The 22649-nt window shown below is 39.0% G+C and overlaps 1 protein-coding gene across 2 annotated transcripts in view; it reads left to right on the top strand.

Moving 5' to 3' along the window:
• Positions 1 to 8947, top strand: part of LOC124619865 (U4/U6.U5 tri-snRNP-associated protein 1) — a 71783-nt gene extending 62836 nt beyond the window's left edge. Inside the window, exons 15-16 of one of the 2 annotated variants that reach the window (XM_047146484.1) lie at positions 8355 to 8467; positions 8550 to 8947. In XM_047146484.1, the coding sequence (XP_047002440.1) occupies positions 8355 to 8467; positions 8550 to 8583 (147 nt within the window). In that variant the 3' untranslated portion in view covers positions 8584 to 8947. Of the gene's footprint in view, positions 1 to 8354; positions 8468 to 8549 lie in introns of those variants that run through there. The other variant, XR_006980152.1, reaches the window with a different exon arrangement.
• The last annotated feature ends 13702 nt before the right edge of the window (positions 8948 to 22649 follow it).

Genomic DNA, 22649 nt, shown 5'->3' on the forward strand with positions numbered 1-22649 from the left:
GTTTGCAAAGATGTCACTCTTACCTGTGAGTCTTGGGGCACACTGAAGACTAGCTTAATGATCCATATGCCAAATTTGCTGGTAAGGCTTTTTGAAAGTGTATGTAGTGAACCAGGACATGATACTTGGGGGATGGGCTGCCAATGCCCACTTATCATGGCACTATTTGTATCATCTTTCCATGGCTTTACTTTTGACTTGGTTTTGTGATTGTCAGGTCACTTTAACATCTGCTTGGTATATGAAATGCTTTTAACACCTACTTTTTTTTTTTTTTTTTTTTTTTTTACAGAAGTTCCTCTATCTTCTAATGCTTACCATCATATTTACATCAGATTAGTTCGACATTTTGCTATTGCTTCTTGCATTTTTTTGGTAGCTCTTGGACCATGTGTTGGTTCTGTAGGTTTCAGTGCATGTACCACTGTGCAGTCTTCCTAGGCTAGGGATTGCATATTCTGTCTATATGACACTAGCGTAGCAGGTCGATAGTTGAGAAGATGTCTCCTGTATATCTGGCAAGCTTGTTGTCAGTTGTGGGGTGATTTAATGTTTAGGATGCTGGATCTTATTCAGCTATTCCTGTTTCTGGAGCTAGGTCATGGTTATTTTACTCATGACTGTTGTGTACTTTGTGATTCCAATGTTTTGTTGAAAAATAGGAGACTTTTATTATTTACCCTTATGAAGTTTTAAATACATGATGTACTGAAAGGTCCGTACATCTCACATTCCAGTCAGAATTTTATTGGTTTGGTGTATTGTATTGAGATAGTTCTAATTATGGTTATTGTAGCCTCTTTACATCAACAGTTTGTTACCTGAAGATCTGCCTGTCATTTTGACAGAAATGTTGCAGTTTTCATCAATTCAAAATTTTCCATTTATTAATTATAATTCCTCTTTGTCTGTTTCTTGTTTTTCAAGGTATCTGTGGTTTTTCAGCCATGCTAGATCTTCTCTCTGTTCAACAGCCATGCCATTTAATGCAGCGATTGACTGAGAATTTGTCCATGCTGCTGTGTTCTGCCACAAGATTCCTTGAAAGGCAGTGTGCATTCTTGTGTTTCCATACTTTCGAATACTGCTGTAATGTTGCATTCATAAAGCCTTGGTGCCCATCTCAGCAATGGACCAGATGGATGTTTCAAGGTGGTCAGCCAGTATAGGGAATGGTGATTCATCATGACAGTGAATGATTTGCCAAATAAAAATGAATAAAATTTGTTGCATTCTCATCGTACAGTGCTAGGACTAAAGAATATGTTTGTACCTCTAAGTACAAGTAAAGATCTTTATTGCACATTGTTCCAGGAAAACTTGTCATTTACCTGCAATAGTTTTTGCAACGGATGTGCATTCATACAGAAGTCCTTTATGATTGAATTTTCCATGGGTAGGGACAGACTCCATCTCCATTTACTAGCTGTCCCAGGATTTTTATTTCTTGGGCAACAAAGAGGCACTCATTTAGATTCAGAGGCCTACAGTGTGAACAAACTTCAGCACAGTTGTCAGGTGGCTTAGATCTTCTTAAAATGTGCTAGAGAAAACGACTGTGTCGTCCAGATCAGAAATAAATTTTGTCCATTTAAAATATCAGAGCAGATTGTCCATCATACACTTGAAGACGGCTGGAAAATTACGCACTCCAAATGGCATAACTTTGAATTCAGGGGCCATCAGGAGTTATGAAGGCCGTCTTTTCATGGTCAGCCTCGTGGACCTAAATTTGCCAGTAATCCCTCTGCATGTCCGTAGTTGAGAAACACTTTGGTCCTCTCAAGCAGCAAGAAAGTCATCAATGCACAGCAATGCGAAGACATCTTTTTTGTGAATTTGTTCAGTCGTTGGTTGATGCAGAAAACCATGTGCCATCCTTTATCTTTACAATGACCATAGGAGAGCACCAATGATTCCCCTAAGGTTCAGTGATGCCATCTTGCAGTATCTTGTTCACTTCCTCTGGAATTATTTGTCGTTCAGCAGACAACACTCCATGTGAGTGTTCGGCAATTGTTGGATGATCTCCAGTGTCGATATGGTGTTTTCCTGTGGGCCGTTTGGTCTGTCTTTTCTGCACTCGGGATTTTAAATCATCCGAAAATTTGCACAGAAAGCTAACACGCGCTAATGTTACCCGGTTGGGCCAGATCTTATTGGCAGTTCAATAGTAACTTCCTGTCCTGCATTGTCTGAACTGGTATCGGAGTGCAATTCTTTGTTGATGCTATTAAGGTGTCCTTGGAGTGGTTTGGCTGACTCTACTCACATTCCTTTATGGCTGAGTTGTGACTGTTTGTGATCTACAGTTCTCCATGGCCACCTCTGATGCTAGCATGTAGATCCCTTTTGTGAGCTTAAGCAGCTTCTTGCATTCGACAAAAGCTTCACAGTTTAACTAAGCATCTAGATCAACAACTGGAAGTCTTCTTGTTGATGATGGTGGGATGCTAGTGTCTTCAACAGCAGACCAAACATTATTATGTATGCTTGTTGAAATAGCTTTGTCAGTCTGAATACCTGATCCTCCACAATCTGTTACTGCTTGTGATGCATGCAAGATGTCTCATCCTAAAATTACATTGATTAGTTTCCGGTAAAACAACAGTTTTAAGGGCTGTGTTCTGTCATTGGTAATTATCCTTGCAATAAATGTTCCTGTCGCTGATCATTTTTCCCATTTGTAACTGTTAGCACACACTATTTTATACTACAAAAGATGGTCTCATTTCAGTAGCAATGACATTACAGAAAAGAAAGCCTATGAGCAGATAGGTTGGCTGCTCAAGACGACATAATTGAGGTTTCCAGACATCTTGGTGATTGGTGTCCATGGAGAATTTTCCTCTGTGGTGGCCTCAGCTCTATAGATGGTCACCTAGCTTAGTTTTCCTGAATTTGGTGACTAGGTGAGCAGCTGGTACCTCTGTACAGTAACAGGGAAAGGCTATGGCATATTGGAGAGTGACCTCATCCAGGATACAATGACAGGCTACACCCCACAGGTTGACAGCCATCACCTGCAGTTGAGTGGGGTGAATAGAACTGTTGTGATGATGACATCTGGCCATCTAATAGTTAACTTCTCTTTTTTCCATGTACAACATGTCCTGGACATCCACAGTGTAAACATAAAGGCGTGTTTTCCCTGTCCTACAAAGTACTTTCCTTCTGCAGGGCACTGTCCTTGATGGAAGGATTGGTTGTACAATCTTTGGTCGGGTGCCTGGTTGTCACGTCATCATTTGATGAGATGGCAGAGTTCATTCGCCATGACGTATTCAACTGGTGACAGATGTTGGCACTAAAGAGCGATATGCACTTCTTCAGTATTACCTATTACTGATGTATTATGTCAACATTCATGACTGATATAGCTTGTGAACTTAGACTGTTCTGGCTGTCATAAAATGTTGCATCTCTTCTCTTACAGTCTGGTGTATGAGAGAAGTGTGGTCATAGTGGTCTTCCACAACTGGAACCACATTTGCAAGTCAGTTCATAGCACTTTCCTCTCTTTTCTGTTGCATTTCCTGAATGTGCTGGCACCACTTGATGAATTCCTCAGTTGTGACATTCCATACGAAGAGAGCTTGGTGTATGTTTTCTGCAACTTGTTTCATTAAGTATGAGATTTTGTCAGCTTCTGTCATATTCATATCCACCTTCTGGTATAGGGTCCAAACATTTTGTATGTAGAACTGTGCCATTTCCCCATTGAACCACTGTTGGGCTGTGCTGTTCAAGTAAAAAGTACACATTTGCAAACATATCATGTCATCCCACCTTCTGTATTTGGTGACTGGGTTGAATCCTTTCCAACTGTTTCATCGAACCCTGAGCAGCACCTCTGGAAACACTCATGAGTACCTGTTGTGCAACTGACTTCCTGATGATTTAGAATCCATTTGTCTCCTAAATATATGAATTGTGGGAATGATGTTTGAATCCTCGTTCCTTTCCATGTACTCAACAGTTTTTACATTGTCTAATTAGAGCCACGGTGATGTAGGTGTTTTGAAGTACCTGGCATCTCCACCAAATGATGTCACATCATAACCCAGAATAAAATCTAAATCAAGAGCAGGGTCATCATGAAGTACAACACTTAGCACTGAAAGCATGCTTGTTGTTAAAAGTGATGTACAGCCATAATGAAACAGAAGTGAATTGCACAGAGAAAGCTACTATACAAACATCAGATATTCTAGAATATACAAACGTAAGAAATTTTGAGAATCTATGAGAAATGATAAATACCAAATAATAACTAATTGCTCTTAGTTGGGTTTGAACTGATGGCCCACACATGCCAGACAGTGGTGCTACCTGTATTCCACAGTGCGAACGTCACTGTTCACAACATTATAATAGTAAAGATACTGTTATATTTATATACATTTTTATGCACATTTCAGAATGTGCAGTGGCATCATTATTTGAAGGAAATGTCACTACTCAATACCCTGTTTATAAATAATCTGTGCTACTGTGAAAAGTCACGTTGGTGTGAAATTTTTTGAAGGATTCGGTAACACAATGACCTAGTTGCATGGTACACAGTCGCGTCTTTTCTCAGTCGTCTCTGTAGTTCCTGCAACTTTTCTAACAGGCACTGTATCTTCTGGTGTGATTTTACTTCTCTTCTGGTGGTGACAGTTTCTTATGGAAATAATATTTTCTGTATATGCCTGCACTTGAAATGCTGGATGTGTGTGTTTAATAAAGCCAATCGTCCTTTCTGAGAAGTATGCAAAATTTTAAACCTTTTAAAGTTTATGAACAACGTTGGCATGCACAACTGCTATTATAAAACTAGGGAAGCAAAAATTTTCCCACCATTTTAATCTGTTAAAAGGTTGCATAATGGCTCAACATCTGTATTGGGGAAAATCATAGTCTAGTAAAAGTCAAACTTCACTACTTCAGCAAATCAGACCTGAATTTACAGTGACATGTGAAATTATCTTGTGTTTACAATACATATGGCTCATATTTCTGTTTCATTAGTTTTTTATGTAGTAGTCCTGAGGAAACCTGCCCTGTTATTAGTAATTGTTTCGAATCCAAAGCATTCTTTTTCCACAGTTCAGTGACTGCAGGACTCCACTGTATTCTTGCACATGTCAGAACACAGGAAGGTTTCATAGAGTAATAGAGCACAGCTGTTGATGCAGAGTGAAACAACCTTCAACATTTCAAGCACGATTGTGGTTCATGTATCTTTGGCACAATTCTCAAGTCTTGACGTGTGTGGGTGGTGTGTTGGGGCAGTCCACTCTGCTATCCCATAATTATGAGAAATGCAACTACCTTTAGCCAAAAAACTGCTCTCACAACCTATGAACTCAAAACACACAAAAACAATCGAGTGAAGAAAATGACATGCACATCTTTAGGATTTAAAGTTAAAACACAGCCAAATGAGTTTAGTTCATCCGTCAATCCAATGTGTGTGAAAGGTAAACATTGCACTTGGTGATGCCACAACAACTAAATTTTTGATTGAAACTATATAAAATTCTTCTATATTTTAGGTGAAACATTAAGTACCAGTTTCACGACTAAATGTCAATCCTGTGTTCCTAAGAATCAGTGGCTAGTTTTCTTGAATACCACTCATGGATGTAAGAGCACATGCAGCTAGAACAAATAGCTGACTCTGTTGATGCGGGAAGATGTGATAGTTATCTTCAGCACATAAACAAATAGAGGAAGATTGTAAACAAATTAGGTAACAACTCATCAAATAGTAGAGGTGTTGAGTCGGAGACAGTGAAGTGGGGTTTGGGAATGACATTTTCCACTCCATGCACTATCTGTCACATGGGTGTGATGTATGCCAATTTTTACCTTACAAATATCTTGCGGTTGCCATTCCTGAAGTTATTCAGATAGTAGACCTGCTATGCTGTACCACTAAACCTTGTCGTAAGAGTTTCTTACCTTTTGCATTGGGCAGGTGCCAGAGCTACAAGCTATCCAAACACATAAAAAGATGTTGTCACTTTTGTGGTAACTCTTCTGTATTTTAAGCATACTGTTTCTGCTGTACAACATCATTTACAATTGAGGATTAAACAGATCTCTCTTAACTGGCAGTTCAGCATGTTGTAACTTATGTACTAATTTGACATTACAAAATGGCAGATTACTTATATTCTTCAGATGTTGTGGCACTGACATTATTGCTTAGGTCATTTGTTTCATGACTTCCAAGGCACTGGCAAGCCATGAGGCCAGAGTGTAAGCGACCTCCACAGCAAGTGGGTGTGCACACTCCCCATCACACCTTGTTGATGTGTCAATGTTCTGAGCTGACACCTTTTACACACCATATGCACTTATGGCAAACCAGAACGTATACAGTGGGATGTTCCACGCTTAGCAAAACCCTTAACAACGTTCTCAGTTTCCATGAACATCTTCTGTCGGCCTGAGTAGTTAGAAGTGGTACATGTTATCCCATAACATTGACATGTTATGCCATAACAGTCAGTCTTGTTTGTGTGCCCATCAACAACTCAGTTCCTCTGCTGTTTGTTGAGTTGTTAACCTTTGTTCCTACATTATTTACATTTTACCAAGACTTTCTATGGCCGTATTTGAAGAGGAAGATTAATATACATCAAATCTGAAATTGATTGTTCTTCTCCTTTCTTGAAGGACTGTTCTTATCCTGATTTTCTTTCATGAAAAATGTCACTCTTATTAGTAATGCAACTGCATATGCAAAACCATTCCACCATATGCCCCAAGCCACTGGAGTTGGCAGCCATATGTGCATGAGATGTGCTTGCTTGTGTGAATGAATGGTGTGTATTGCTCTTTTTCCTACAAAGGCTGTGGCTGAAAGCTTATGTATAAGTGTCTCTTAATTGTGCCTGTCTGCAACTTAACATGTTATCTTTACGTTAGGTAGTACTCTGTCTTTTCCTACATTGTTGGATTTAATGTACAGAATTGTTATTGCATGGAGAGATGTACCAAATGCTTTGAAATGACTATAAATGATTGACACGATTTTGTACCTTTTCTAATTAGTTATTTATTTCTTTGTAAAAGCATCTTTCACTGTAAAATAGATATTTCAAAATTGATCTTATCTGTAACTGGCCTACCAAGCAAGATGACACAAAGATTGAGAGACTTGACTTGCAGTTGGAATTAGACAAATTCTGTGAAAGTTCCTTGACAATTTGACTGCCGTTTCCTTACCATTTTTGTCCAATGTAAACCTTTTCTTAGCCCCTAATATTTTCAGAGAGATACAGAAACTCCTAATATTCATTAATTCGAGGGTTGAAACTTAAATAGTGGCAACTATTTATTCACAACCGATACAAAAGTGTTACATGTTTGCACCTGTTACTGTCCTTCAAATTAGTCACCAGCTTTGTGTAGAACCAGTTGCCAAAGATGTGGAAGGCATAGTATACAGTTAGCAGAGCCTGTTCTGTTGATAGTGTAAATGGAGCGGTCTACTGCGTGTCGAATCTCTGTAACCATTCTGAAGCGAATGCCATGAAGTGGTTCCTTCATCTTCGGAATCGAATCAAATCAAAGTCACAAGGACTTAAGTCCTGAGAGTATGGTGGATGGTACAGTACTTCCCAGTCCCATCGACCGAACAGAGCAGCCACAGCCACAGCTTGCGCTGTATGCGCCCGCACATTGTCGTGCAAAATGATGAGTGGGTTACACAGAAAGTGTCACCACTTCTTTCACAAAGCTGGTCGCAGGTGATGCTCCAAAAACAAACAATAATACTGTGCATTGATGGTGTGCCGTGGAGGAACGTAATGCGTTTGGATAACACCATCACAATTGTATATGAGAATCACCATAACTATAGCCACTCCATTCGCACCATCAACAGAACAGACTCCGCTAACGGTATACTATGCCTTCCACATCGCTGGTAATGGGTTCTACACGATGCTGGTGACTACTTTGAAGAACTGTAACAGGTGCAAACATGTAACTCTTTTGTGTCAGTTGTGAATAAATAGTTGCCACTATTTAAGTTTCAACCCTACTATTTGGAGGGAAGCGATCTTCAAATCCCCATCAGGATATTAAACTCCTAAGCTTCTTTCCTCCCTGTAAATGACTTCATAATATTAATTCAATGAACCACAGTTTATGGATAGTATTTTCTAACTTTAAAAATTATTTGTAGCCTAAGTTGAGAATTCTCTTTCTAGTTGATGACAAATAGTAAGTGGAGATTTTTTTTTTTGTGGAAAGCTGCAGATTGAACCTTTCCCGCACAACTAGAAAAAAGTAAATACTAGTGTTAAGGTTTTCTCCTAATTGCTTTAATTTATACTACGTGTTCTATTTTACAGTTGATGAAACAAATGAGCTCAACAGACACACCATTAGGAACACTGAGTTTACTTCAACAGAAGCAGAAAGAAACTCAGTCAGCATTTGTTGTCCTCAGTGGAAGCAAACAGGCGTAAGTTTATTGATACTTTTTTAATGATGCAATAAGTATTGGCTTCCTACATTCACATTCTCGTAAATCTGTTTATTTTCAGGACATCTATTTCAAAGACATTGAAGAAGCATTAGTTTTCAAAGGAGCCTTGTTAATAAGTGGACTAGAGACATTTTCATTTGGCGGTGCACTTTTGAAATGGAACATTATTGTCACTTTGTGATATACATAATTATTGACATTCATCTTTTGGTGACCATTTCACCATTATTTTAGAGTCCTAAAAATTGTAAATAGTATAATTAAAAGATGGAATTTAGTGGTGTAGGAAATTGTAATCAGTGTTACTTGACTGGTTGGAAAGAGAATTAAGTGCAGTCTTCATTTCATTTCATTGCATTTCACCATTTATTGACCATTGTATTTTAGCATTGCTGATATATATTGTTTTCTTACTTTGTGATATTACATTCTCAAGTATAAAGTTGTATTCAATTAGTTGGTTTATTTATTTGCCAAATTCCTACTATTGACAGCATTTGATACTGGAATCCTTCATGACCACTGCTAGAGAATGTGCTGCAGAGAACCATAAGAACAACAGAGGTTAATGATTTACTTCAACAAATAATGTCACCAAGTTCCACAGTCTCTGATATTTAAAAATGCGAACCCTTAATAGAGTACACGAGTTCCAAATTACCCCTAAACTTCTAGATTAATCAATATGCACCAGAATCTGAGAGAGGTCAGACAGTAAGGAATGATGAAAAATGCAAGATACTATTTGTAGTCACAAGAGAGTGAAGAGGTGATCATCCAGATATAAGAGAGAATATAAAATGAGAGAAACTGTAAGAATGTGTTGGAGACTTACCTGAAAGGAAGGATCTGTGGAAAGGTTAAAAAATGTAAGAAATAAATAGTATTATATTTGAAATAAGGAATTGTCAGTAAGGGAATGATGAAATAAGAAGAAAAGAAGTCATTCTTGTAACTGAAATAAATAACAGGATGCAAGTGGACTTCTGGACAATAATAGGTTAGTCAAGATTTGGCATGTAAAAGACAGCAGGAACATAGGATGTGAGTGGCAAACAGCTTCCTTGTACGTAACCAGGCTTTCTGTTCAAAACAATGTCATATGAAAACGTAATCAGGCTCCCTGTTCTAATCAATATCATATGAAAACATAGTTTCTGTTTCAGTATTGTTGCTAAATCCACATAAGGATATGCTTGGCCCAGCAGTTGCTCTGGAGGGATAGTTAGTGCAGTGTTACTGATTCCGGACAGCAGCTGTAGCATGTGCTCTATGCTGTTACAGTACCTTTCTGAGACTTTATAACATCTGGTATTGAAAAGCAATTTTCTGCTTTGCATTTCTTAAGAGTGTATGTTCTATAAATTATATCTCTTGGCTGTTTATGTAGCATTAGTCATTTGCTACAAGGAGTGTGATGGGAATAGAGCAAGGTCCGATACCAACCATCTGCTTTGAGTAGGAGCACAGATAATTTTTATTCTGGGAGAGGGTTTCAGTTCTGTTCATGTACATGATGTTCATTGAGATCAATACAAGTAAATGACGTCAAAACACAGTCACTAAAAGAAATATAGAACAGAATTACTTATACAGAAATCCATCAAATTGTATTTTCACATTATCCAGTTGCCAATCCCACAATATTAAGATATCCTAAAATTCCCAATCTCTGGCGCCATTTGTAACTGTCTTTTACAAAGTATATAATGTGTGCTGTTCCAAATCCAGTTATATTCTCAAAAACCACTTCAAACAATAATCACCAGAAGTTTTAAGAAATACTGTATAGTCAGCATAGGGCCACCCAAAATACTCAAAACATTAGGAATAAGGATCGTTACAAATTACCACAGACTGGCTTAGAAAAAATCACAACTATGGCCATTCAAATGCCATAGTAAAATAACATGGAATTGTCATAATGTCAGTAATGAAGAGAGAACCTTTATACAAGTAAATAATACAGTCACCTTTAAACTTGTCAATAGGAAAGTTTATATGACATCCGTAACTAGTGCCCCTGACACCCAAAAAGTTCCTAGTGACTCAAAAATGCAATATGCTTCAGCTTCATTTTACTGACCCAAGGTAATATGCTGGTGGCAGATCTTGTTGGTATGTGCAACTCCTTGGCTGGCCGAAACACATGGAGCGCACAACCCACTAGCCGCTGGTGTGACGAAAGGTGATGATTTCTTGCTGGTCGCTCAGCAGAGAAGACCAAACTTTGAAATTGGACCCAGCGATGGCACTTACCTCCACTTCTAGTAAATTTCAAGCAGCGAGCTCCCGGCCCCTTGTGCACCTCACACTGCACTGAGATTACACTGGCGCGCGAAACAGAAACTCCGTGCATTTCCATTGTTAAACGGTTTTATTGTTGTTGGTGGGTCCAAAATGACCCACGATTCCAGTTGAGGGTTAAGTATATTGAGTTGCATGACATCTTTCATCTTTGTGCGGGATCTGTAGTAGTAGTAGTAGTTGTTGTTGTTGTTGTTGTGGTCTTCAGTCCTGAGACTGGTTTGATGCAGCTCTCCATGCTACTCTATCCTGTGCAAGCTTCTTCATCTCCCAGTACCTACTGCAACCTACATCCTTCTGAATCTGCTTAGTGTATTCATCTCTTGGTCTCCCCTTATGATTTTTACCCTCCACGCTGCCCTCCAATACTAAATTGTATAGTATAACATAAAATTCTTTGGAATAGCAAGTTCCACTCTTATTCTCTTAGGCTGATGGAAGATGTTCATGAGAACTGAAAATGTAGTTTAGATGGTTGATAAGGGTAGAAGTCCAATTCTGCGCAGACTCATTTTAAGTCTGTGCAGATAAAGTGTAAGTCATATCAGCTCCAGACATCGGCAAGGCACAGCAGTGGCTTTACCGTATTTACTCGAATCTATGCCGCACCTGAAAAATGAGGCTCGAAATAAAGGAAAAAAAATTTCCTGAATCTAAGCCGCACGTGAAATTTGAGACTCGAAATTCAAGGGGGGGGGGAGAAAAGTTTTAGGCTGCACCTCCAAATCAAAACAAAGTTGGTCCATTGTAATACGAGACACAATTTAGGTCGAATGAATGACGATGCAGCTACGGTAGTTTGGTTCGAGTCGTAAGCTTAGCAGTTAAGCTTTTCCAGGTAGCCATTGCTATGCGTCAGGCGCTCCGTCCGTATTTATACGGGTACCCTTCCTTTCTCACGTGCTTCGTCTGGTTTGAATCAATTTCTTATTTAGCTTTCATCTTATAAGTGCCGTTTTCTTTGTTATAGGTGTTTACATCACTCTAAGCTGAAAATGCATTACTGTACTTTGTCATGCATTGTTTGTCGCATTTTGATAGTGCGTGTTTACGGCCTGTCGCCGCTCGCGGCATGGCTTGCTTTTGTGCGAGCTACCGCTGCTTACAATAAAAAAAAAAAAAAAACAAAAAAAAAAAAAAGAGGAATCGTCTCATTAGCGAAACAATGGCAAGAGACTGTTATTTGTTGTTACTTACACTGCTGCTTTCTTTGATAATGATTAACAAGAACCAAATGATAGACTGCGTATGATAGAACATGCTCTGAACGAGAGTTAGGCGAAAATTATTCTCCGTTTGAAAATCTTTGCGGCCGCTTCTTTAGTACATCAAATTCTGCACAGAAATTAGAGTCATCTTGGATTTAAAAATCTAGTCAGTTGCCGTGCTTCATTTCTGACTGACAGGATTTAAATGAGATAGCAGCAAACACGAAAGAATACATGGCAAAATGTTTATATCCGTATTTTTTCTTATGGTGAAAAGAATACTGCATGTGATTCACATTTCGTCAGGTTCCTATTAGCAACCATCTCTTCTCACAGCTAGGAAAAAACTCAGAACGTAGAGTTGGCCATATTGACAAACATCCCAAACAGTCTTGCCTGTCGGATTTTCGTAGTACATTAGAATTCTGCTACATTCGAAGATGAACAATATGGAATTTGTATTTACTTCGTTGGATAATGTATGAAAATGCAGTGGTCGAAACTCAGGGCGGAGAAAAAAAGCTCGTCTTCCACCCTTTTTTTTAAATTTATTTACTGACGCAGAGGTTTTGGCGCCAGTATTTATCTTTGTGCCTACAAAGCATGCCTGTGTAGCGCTATATGTATTCGATGGCAGAAGTTAGTTGCGGCGGCACCTACCAACATTTTTTAGAACTTCCGCTTGCTTTGTACTCGATTCTAAGCCGCAGGCGGTTTTTTGGATTACAAAAACCGGAAAAAAAGTGCGGCTTAGATTCGAGTAAATACGGTAGCTGTGCTCCGGCTTGTTGTTTGGACATCATGGCTTGGCAGTGCCTTGAAGGTTGGGCAACATAGAGACTCACTCAAAAAACCAGCAGAAACAGCTGAAATATCTTTTTAAGAACTGCCATTTACTTTCAATCGCTAATGTCATAGCTACAGACAAGTCATTTTAAATAGCCTGTCATGAGCTACAAGACCTGTTCACCCAGCATTGTAATTACAGGTGTGTATCAAAACCAGTGATCCTATAATGCAGAATATTACCATTAAGCTGTTTACGTCATTTACTGTCTTGGGCAGTTTACAGCTCCGTTCCATCACCAATTCATCACAATAAAATGAAGTAGTCTGAGAGAAAGGTCATGTTGACACTGCATAGCAGTTCTGTGCAGACAATTAGCTTTGAGAACAGTGACTGATTTAAACATTTTCTGGGTGACTGATCCTGCTTGAAGTGCTCAACAACATGAGATAATACCACTAAACATCTAGATCCAAACAGCCAAATATTAGTAAAAACCAATTATAAATAACATCACTACCATTTCACCTATGCATAATTTACAAACATCACAGATCACACAAGTAATTAAGGCAATCACAGATAAAATTTAATAAGAGGCTGCTTACATCCTCCATGTTGTGAACTTGTGGTGTCACACAGGACATCATGGATCAAGGCAGATGGGTGGAATCAGAGCAGGCACTTGACCCAGTGTGAGTACTCATAACAAATGCTGTAGTTTTATGAAGAATAATTCATGATATTCATTGTTATAATTGTATGTAAGTTCAATGTTGATGAAGATGGAAGGAAAGCTCAGAGAAAGCAACAGAATATTTATTAGCGTTTGAGTGTGTCAGATCAGATGTGCAGAGTACATCTAAACTTGTCTGCCTCTGTTAGTATATTTATACAGTACTTGTTCATTTTTAATTACTGCTTTCCATGTAATTCATATCCTTAATAACTTTGTCTCTTAGAAGTTGTGGTAGTTCAATGTGTCCTTTCCCCCAACTCCATAGAAATTTACATATTTCTTTTCTTTCATTTTGTCACATACATTTTTCTTTCTGCTCTCATTTTTCCCTTTATATGTTGTATGTGATAGCTGTAAACCGCCACCTAATGCCACTACCATGTTATGCCAGTCTTACCACTAAGAAACAATAGAATCATTGAAATCACTGTCAAAAGCACTGTTTCTTTCTGCTGGCTATTTCACAATGTTGATTTTTCTTTCTATGGCCAAAATATTTGGTAGTTCAACATAAGTAAGATTAGATTAGATTAATACTAGTTCCATGGATCATGAATACGACATTTCGTACTGATGCGGAACGAGTCAAATTTTCCAATACATGACATAATTAAGTTAATTTAACAACGTAATTAAGTTAATATAACAACTTTTTTATTTTTGTTTTTTTTTTAATTTTTTTAATAATTTTTTTTGTTTTTTTTTCTTTTTTTTCTTAATTTATATCTAAAAATTCCTCTATGGAGTAGAAGGAGTTGTCATTCAGAAATTCTTTTAATTTCTTCTTAAATACTTGTTGGTTATCTGTCAGACTTTTGGTACTATTTGGTAAGTGACCAAAGACTTCAGTGGCAGTATAATTCACCCCTTTCTGAGCCAAAGTTAGATTTAATCTTGAATAGTGAAGATCATCCTTTCTCCTAGTATTGTAGTTATGCACACTGCTATTACTTTCGAATTGGCTTTGGTTGTTAATAACAAATTTCATAAGAGAGTATATATACTGAGAAGCTACTGTGAATATCCCTAGATCCTTAAATAAATGCCTGCAGGATGATCTTGGGTGGACTCCAGCTATTATTCTGATTACACGCTTTAGTGCAATAAATACTTTATTCCTCAGTGATAAATTACCCCAAAATATGATGCCATATGCAAGCAATGAGTGAAAATAGGCGTAGTAAGCTAATTTATTAAGATGTTTATCACCAAAATTTGCAATGACACTTATTTCATAAGTAGCTGAACTCAAACATTTCAGCAGATCATCAGTGTGTTTCTTCCAATTTAATCTCTCATCAATGGAAACACCTAAAAATTTTGAATATTCTACCTTAGCTATATGCTTCTGATTAAGGTCTATATTTATTAATGATATCATACCATTTACTGTACGGAACCTTATGTACTGTGTCTTATCAAAATTCAGTGAGAGTCCGTTTACAAGGAACCACTTAGTAATTTTCTGAAAGACATTATTGACAATTTCATCAGTTAATTCTTGTTTGTCAGGTGTGATTACTATACTGGTATCATCAGCAAAGAGAACTAACTTTGTCTCTTCATGAATACAGAATGGCAAGTCATTAATATATATTAAGAACAACAAAGGACCCAAGACTGACCCTTGTGGAACCCCATTCTTGATAGTTCCCCAGTTTGAGGAATGTGCTGATCTTTGCATATTATGAGAACTGCTTATTTCAACTTTCTGCACTCTTCCAGTTAGGTACGAATTAAACCATTTGTGCACTGTCCCACTCATGCCACAATACTTGAGCTTGTGTAGCAGAATTTCATGATTTACACAATAAAAAGCCTTTGAGAGATCACAAAAAATCCCAATGGGTGGTGTTCGGTTATTCAGATCATTCAGGGTGCATACGACCCGGGACAACCGGGAAAAATCCGGGAATTTTTTCGTTCGGGAGAAAACTGGGGAAAACCCGGGAATTTTTCATTGTTTTAGCTTTCAGTTAAATTTTTGTAATTTTGACTGCAGAATTGATTCTCTAGCAAAGAATATTACTGTATCCTGCTACTGGAGAATGATAGTGCAGCAATAAAATATAAACGAGAGGGAACAAAATAAAACTTTAGTGGCAAAGGAAATGTGCAATTTACAACAACAAAAAAGGGTGCACGCACAAGCGTCTGCAAATAGCAAAAATATGTCATAGGGCGCAGACTAATTCTTCGTAACAATAAACTTTTTACGCAAGATGAATTAAGTTATGTGTGAGAAAGTGGGATGGATATCTAAATCACAGAGCGTTCGAAACTGAACAGTTTGAGGACCAGCCACTTAAAAGAATTTCGAGCCGAGACATTTATGTCATAATTTTAAATTTACTGGCACATTTGTGTGATGTGTCTTAAAGTATAACACACACAAAAAAGATCAATATTACATGTGAAAGCTTAGCTTCTGTTGTAGCGTGTTAATCTTAGAGACTAACGTTATATGTGAAAGCTTAGCTTTTATTGTAGATATACGGTACTGTGTATATTAATGTAAACCATTAACTTTTCCTCTTGTGTGTTCGCGCTATGTAACCAGTGATCTTGCTGTTGGCTGACTATAACACGTGTCCTATGCTCTGAATAGCTGCTGTCATCGGCTGACGAGATCTCGTGGCTTGAGATATGACTCGCTTACAAATGGACATCGCGACCTCGGTTTCAACGCTCCGGAAACTAACGCGCTGTGTTTGGTGCAATTGGAATTTATACTTTCGTAATACGAAAATATGCAGCGTATATGTTGCTGGAAATCAAAGGTCTTTCCAAAACTTCTCTCTTTTTTTATTATTATTATAAGTCTCTCCAAAACTTCTTTGCCCCGTCTTTTCTTTTTTTTCCGGGAAGTTCTATGCGATTGTATAAAAGGTAAGCCATTCTAAGGATTGATAAGTTTTACAGTTCCGAGGGAAAATCTACGGAAAACGTACTGTCACTTAGCACAGAAAAAGTGTATTTTCGCCCGGGAAAAAGCATATTTTATAAACGGAATATCCGGGAGAAATCCGGGATTTTTTTTTTTTTTTCCTTGTCCCCGTATACATCCTGTAAGTGTTCAAGTAAGAGGGAATAATTTATATTTTGTTATGGAATGGGAGTTTCAGTTCAGTCCACAAACTTTATTCAGAATTGTTACTTATAGAACCCATGGAAAATATCATAGCCTCTTGTCCTTTTGGGCAACTCATCCTATTCTGTGGAACATTTATTTACAAACTAGAAGTTTATATATTCCAAAACATCTGACCCATGCCAGTGTATGCATGCATCCTGCAGATAACTTGATTGCCTTATGGTGAGCTGCGTTTGATGTATTCAAACAAGGCCTTTCTTGCAGCTACACAATAAATGAGATGTAACAATTGTCTTCTGGAACTGTGAGGAATCAGATCCATATGCTTTGCTCTTACAGCTATTTTGCTAAAGGCAGTGTTACATGCAGTGTAATGCTGTGTGCGAGTGATTGCCATTTATAATTATTATCTCTGGCGCAGTCTCTGACTTGTATTTTTCCTCATTTGTTTTTATGCTGTTCTGTTGTTTAATTTTCTAGTAAAGGAGTTGTATGAGTTATGGTGTGTTTTTATGTTGCAATTAAGTAAATACAGCTAGTCCCGCGTCATTGGTAACCCTGATATGATGTCCGACGGTCACTAACGTGAAATTTGATGATCATTCCATATCGTGCCACAATACTAACATCCCCATCGCACATCTTCCGTGTTCCATTTCGCCGTAACTCACGATGGCAGACCCACCACCAACTGCAGAAGTGTCTACTGGTGCAGTAATTAATTGCATGACAGTAAAACTGCCACCATTTTGGCAACAGAATCCCGTGTTGTGGTTTGCTCAAGTAGAAAGTCAATTTGTGGTAGCACACATCACCGCAGATGAAACGAAGTACAGTTATGTAGTCGCTGCACTTAATGAAGATATGGCCGCAGAAGTACAAGATATTCTGGCGTCACTATCGAGTACTGATCATTACACAACCATCAAGAAAGCTCTGATTACCTGGCTCTCGCAGTCCGGGGCGAAGAGTTTGGAGAAGCTATTCTGCACAGAGGAGCTAGGTGATTGCCACCATCACAGCTACTACACCGACTGCGTACATTAGCGAGCAACGTGATCAGTGACGATATTTTGCAGATTATTTGGCTATTGCGCCTGCCACCCGACTCGCAGAAAATATTGACAGTGTGTGCCAATGATCTGGATGCACCCACGCAAACTGCAGATCGCATAGTGGAAATGTATCCATACGCATGCATCGCAACAATTTGCTCACAACCTCGGGCAGATAACACTCTCGCCGCACTACAAACACAGGTTGCCGAGCTCACCGTGCCAATAGCTGCATTACATACCCAGATGACCAGCCGCTGATCTCATCCCCACTGCTCACCAGGTAAGTGCAGCCGCTCACCTTCATCAACAAGAATCTGTTGGTATCACCGACGGTATGGTTTCGAGGTGTGCAAGTGTAAACTGCCGTGTGAACATGGAAACTCGGCAGGAAGTCAGTGATGATGGCCATTGGCTCTCCAGACGACAGCTGTCGACTGTTTGTAATGGAACATAGCACAAAGTTACTGTATTTGGTAGACAAAGGTGCTGACGTGTCAGTCTATCCATCTGCCTGTCTGGCACATTGCAAATGTGACGACTGCCACCTTTTCGTGGCCAATGGTTCCACATTAACAACGTATGGCCGTGTGATATTAGTTTTGAACTTGGGCCTGCAGTGCAAATTTGAATGGCAATTTGTCGTAGCAGATGTGACACACCCCATACTTGGAGCGGATTTTTTATCATTTTATGGACTCCTGCCTGACCTCCCATCACCGATGCCTTCTTGACACTTCTACCAACCTAGAAAGCTAAGGTCGAGTGCGTTGTGTGGAGGACACAGCAGTACGAGTGGTTACTGACGATTCTCCATTTATAGAGCTCCTCAGACAGTTCCCAGAGATCACATGCCAGACCCCCACACTAGCACATGTACAGCACTCAACAGTCCACTATATTTTGACTACACCTGGGCCACCACTTCATGCTCGACGGCTTCACTTGATACCCCAGAAACTGAAAATAGCTAAGCAGGAATTCTCGTACATGCTAGCACAAGAAATCTGCTGCCCATCGAGCAGTAGTATGTCATCTCCTCTACACATGGTACCAAAGAAGAATAACAAATGGCGTCCATGTGGCGACTGCAGACAGCTCAATGCCAGAACCATTCCAGATTGTTATCCAGTCCCCGCATATTGAAGATTTTACTTTCAATGTCCACGGTAAGTGAATCTTTTCTACATTGGACTTAGTTCGTGCGTTTTATCAGATACCTGTGGCACCTGACGACATTGCTAAGACTGCTGTCTGGACGCCATTTAGACTCTCTGAATTTACCCGAATTCCTTTTGGATTTTGTAATGCTGCCCAAATGTTTCAATGGTTCTTGGATGAACTGACACGTGACTTAGACTTCTGTTATGTGTATATTGACGATGTTTTGGTCATGTCAAATTCAGAGGCAGAACACCTATCACACTTACGACAGATTTTCCCTCGTTTACATGCACATGGCCTGCTCATCAACTCATCAAAGTGCATTTTTGGAGCAGCTGAAGTACAGTTCGTAGGCTACACTATCAACGTTCGAGGCATACGGCCACCACATGAGAAAGTAGACGCTATACTGAATTTTCCCCAGTCTATGACGGTTAAAGAATCACACAGATTTCTTGGTATAACCAATTTTTACCGTCATTTCATTCACAATCATGCCTTCCTAGCTGCACCACTGAATAAGTTCTTGCAAGGTTCACCGAAGCCGAAAGACAAACTCCAGTAGGACAGTGAGGCCAAGTTGGCATTTAACAAGCTGAAGACTGCCATCGCAGAAGCTACATTGATTGCACCGCAGGCACCTCTCACCCTGATGGTTGACGCATCTGCAACTGCAATTGGTGCTGCACTGCAACAGCAAACAGAGGGCACTGGCAGCCCTTAGCCTTTTTCAGTAAAAAGCTATCGCTATCTCAACAGAATTGGTCCACATATGATCGCAAATTGTATGCTGTATATGCTGCCATTAAAAAATTTTGTCACATGTTGGAAGGACAGCAGTTCATTCTCATCAGAGACCATAAGCCACTAACATATGCTTTCCGCCAGCGTCCTGAGAAGGCATCGCCACGTCAGCTCCGACACCTTGATTATATTGGACAGTTCACCACCAATATTGTCCACGTTGAAGGAGAACTAAATGTGCCAGCTGATGCAGTCTCCAGGATTGAAGCAATCACTGAAGCAGTTGATTTTGAAGCTCTCGCCATAGCGCAGCAATCTGATAGTGAGCTCCGAGATTTGTTGGCCTACAACTTCACCGTATTACATTGCCACTGTCCACTGTGCTGCTGTATTGTGATGTCACCACCAACAAACCAAGACCTTTAGTGACTATTGACTTTCGCCAACAGGCAATCGCCTCTTTAAATAACTTGTCGCACCCTGGAATATGAGCCACTACCAACATGGTGAAGCGAGCTTTTGCCTAGCCACACATGGACAAAGATTGCAAGTAATATGTGCAACAACGTGTGGCCTGTCAACGGAATAAAGTTAGCCGGCACGTTAGGTCACCTCTTGGCACATTTCTTCCTCCAAATCAGAGATTTCATCATGTCCGCCTAGACCTAGTAGGACCTCCCACCATCGGAAGGATACAACCATCAATCATTTTACACGCTGGCCCGAGGTGTTCCCGATCACTGACCACCACCGAAACTGTCACAACTGCATTCTTCAGAGGATGGATCGCCCGTTTCAGCTGAAAAGTCGCTTTGATGTCACGACTCACAGCGGTGGACAGAGACGTTGCCCATTGTCCTCCAGGGTCTCCGTGCGTCGCTGAAAGAAGACCCGAATGCCACGACTGCAGAACTTGTTTATGGCCAGCCGATATGACCGTGGCAAGTTCTTTGCTAATGTGCCAGACAACAGCATTGACATCTTCAATTTTTTGGTCCTGTCCTCCTCAGTTGCGCGTAATACTACGGTATGTTGATGATTTTCACTTATGGACCGTCTGACAGCAACTGAATAAAACACAATTTTAGTGCCATACGTGTTTCGCCTTTATTTTCTGCAAGGCATCATCAGTGGCCTGTAATATGTACATATGTTAGCTATTTTATTTACATTTTTTGTCACTGTGCCTATAGGTTATAAACAGTTCTGGTGGTTGGTATTTCCTATTAAGTAGTAATGTTTTGAACTGTACTTACAGGTTGCGTAGACAGTTTCTTACATATTACGCTCCTGTTGCATTTTTGGTCTTGTTCTTCTTCCTATGAGCGCCAATTTGCTGTTTTTTCTGCATTCCACAGCACTATGCACTGAACGCTTTTTTTAATGCAATGTTTTGGTTTCTGTTGCCGACTGTCAAATGTTTTTGCCAAAGATCGAATATTACTGCCAAACTTATGAGTGTAACTATCGAAGTATCAGTGGTCTGCCCATGGGATCCCCAATGTCAGGAACACTAGCAAACATTTTCATCAGTCACCTTGAAAATCAGATATTTGATAAGATAACCACAAATGAAAGTTTCAAAATCATATATTGGTACAGATACGTGGATGACATTATTTGTTTGGTAGACGAGCCAAGTGAAAAAATAGATGAACTCCATTCAGAAATAAACAAAGCTCGTAAGAACATAAAATTCACACTTGAAAAAGAAAATCAAATACATTTTCTTGACATTACAATTACATTACATTACAATTACAATTAAAAAAGAAAATGGAAAACATACATTTAACATCTTTAGAAAACCAACAGCCACGGACACAATAATACATTCCACATCCAACCACCCCCAAAGCCAGAAATTTGCAGCACTAAGACACATGTTACATAGATTAAACAGAATCCCACTCAGTAAGAGAAACTATGAACAAGAAATGAACACGATCATACAAATAGCTAGGAACAACGGGTATGACACACATGTGGTACACAGGCTCAATCAAAAAATAAAAACACAAATAAAAAACAAACACAACATTTCCACAATACAAAAGAACTCACAAGCTGAAAACTTACAAACACACACAATGACAACACCACACAGAAAAGAACCAGATTGTACACCATGACCTACACACATAAACTAACACACAGAGTTGCAAACATCCTAAAGAGACAGGGCTTCAAAATAGCATATAAGCCTGGGCAAACCCTTCAATCACACCTAAGCCAGCCAGCTACCAAGAGGGACAAATTCCAACAATCAGGAATATATAAACTTGAATGTCAAAGTTGTGATGCAGTATACATAGGCATGACATGCAGGAATTTTGAAACAAGATACAAAGAACATATCAGATGTTGGAAGTATGAAACAAACCATTCCACATTTACAGAGCATTTAAAACACTACAACCATCATCCTACAAACATGGAACAAGAAATGAAAATAATGAGAATAAGCAACCATGACAATCATCTTATACAAATGCAAGAAAACTTCCACATCCAGAAAGCCATAGCAGAAAACAAACATGTGATAAATGAACAAACACACATCAGCACAGGCTCCTTACTACACTTAATAAAGGAAATGATAACATAAACATAACATAAAAAAAGTATATAACACCAAAATACACACACACACACACACACACACAGCCCCCCCCCCCCCTCCAAAAAAAAAAAAATAAAAAATAAAAAAATATATATATATACATACACAGGACATAAACAAAAATAAATAATTAAATACAATAAAATAAAATATGACACCAAAAAACACACACACACACACACACACACACACACACACAAGCGCACACACAAATGCATACACGAACAGACCACTGATACTTCGATAGTTACACTCATAAGTTTGGCAGTAATATTCGATCTTTGGCAAAAACATTTGACAGTCGGCAACAGAAACCAAAACATTGCATTAAAAAAAGCGTTCAGTGCATAGTGCTGTGGAATGCAGAAAAAACAGCAAATTGGCGCTCATAGGAAGAAGAACAAGACCAAAAATGCAACAGGAGCGTAATATGTAAG

The sequence above is a fragment of the Schistocerca americana genome, chromosome 6 (assembly GCF_021461395.2).
Source record: "Schistocerca americana isolate TAMUIC-IGC-003095 chromosome 6, iqSchAmer2.1, whole genome shotgun sequence".
Classification (NCBI taxonomy): Eukaryota; Metazoa; Arthropoda; class Insecta; order Orthoptera; family Acrididae; genus Schistocerca; species Schistocerca americana.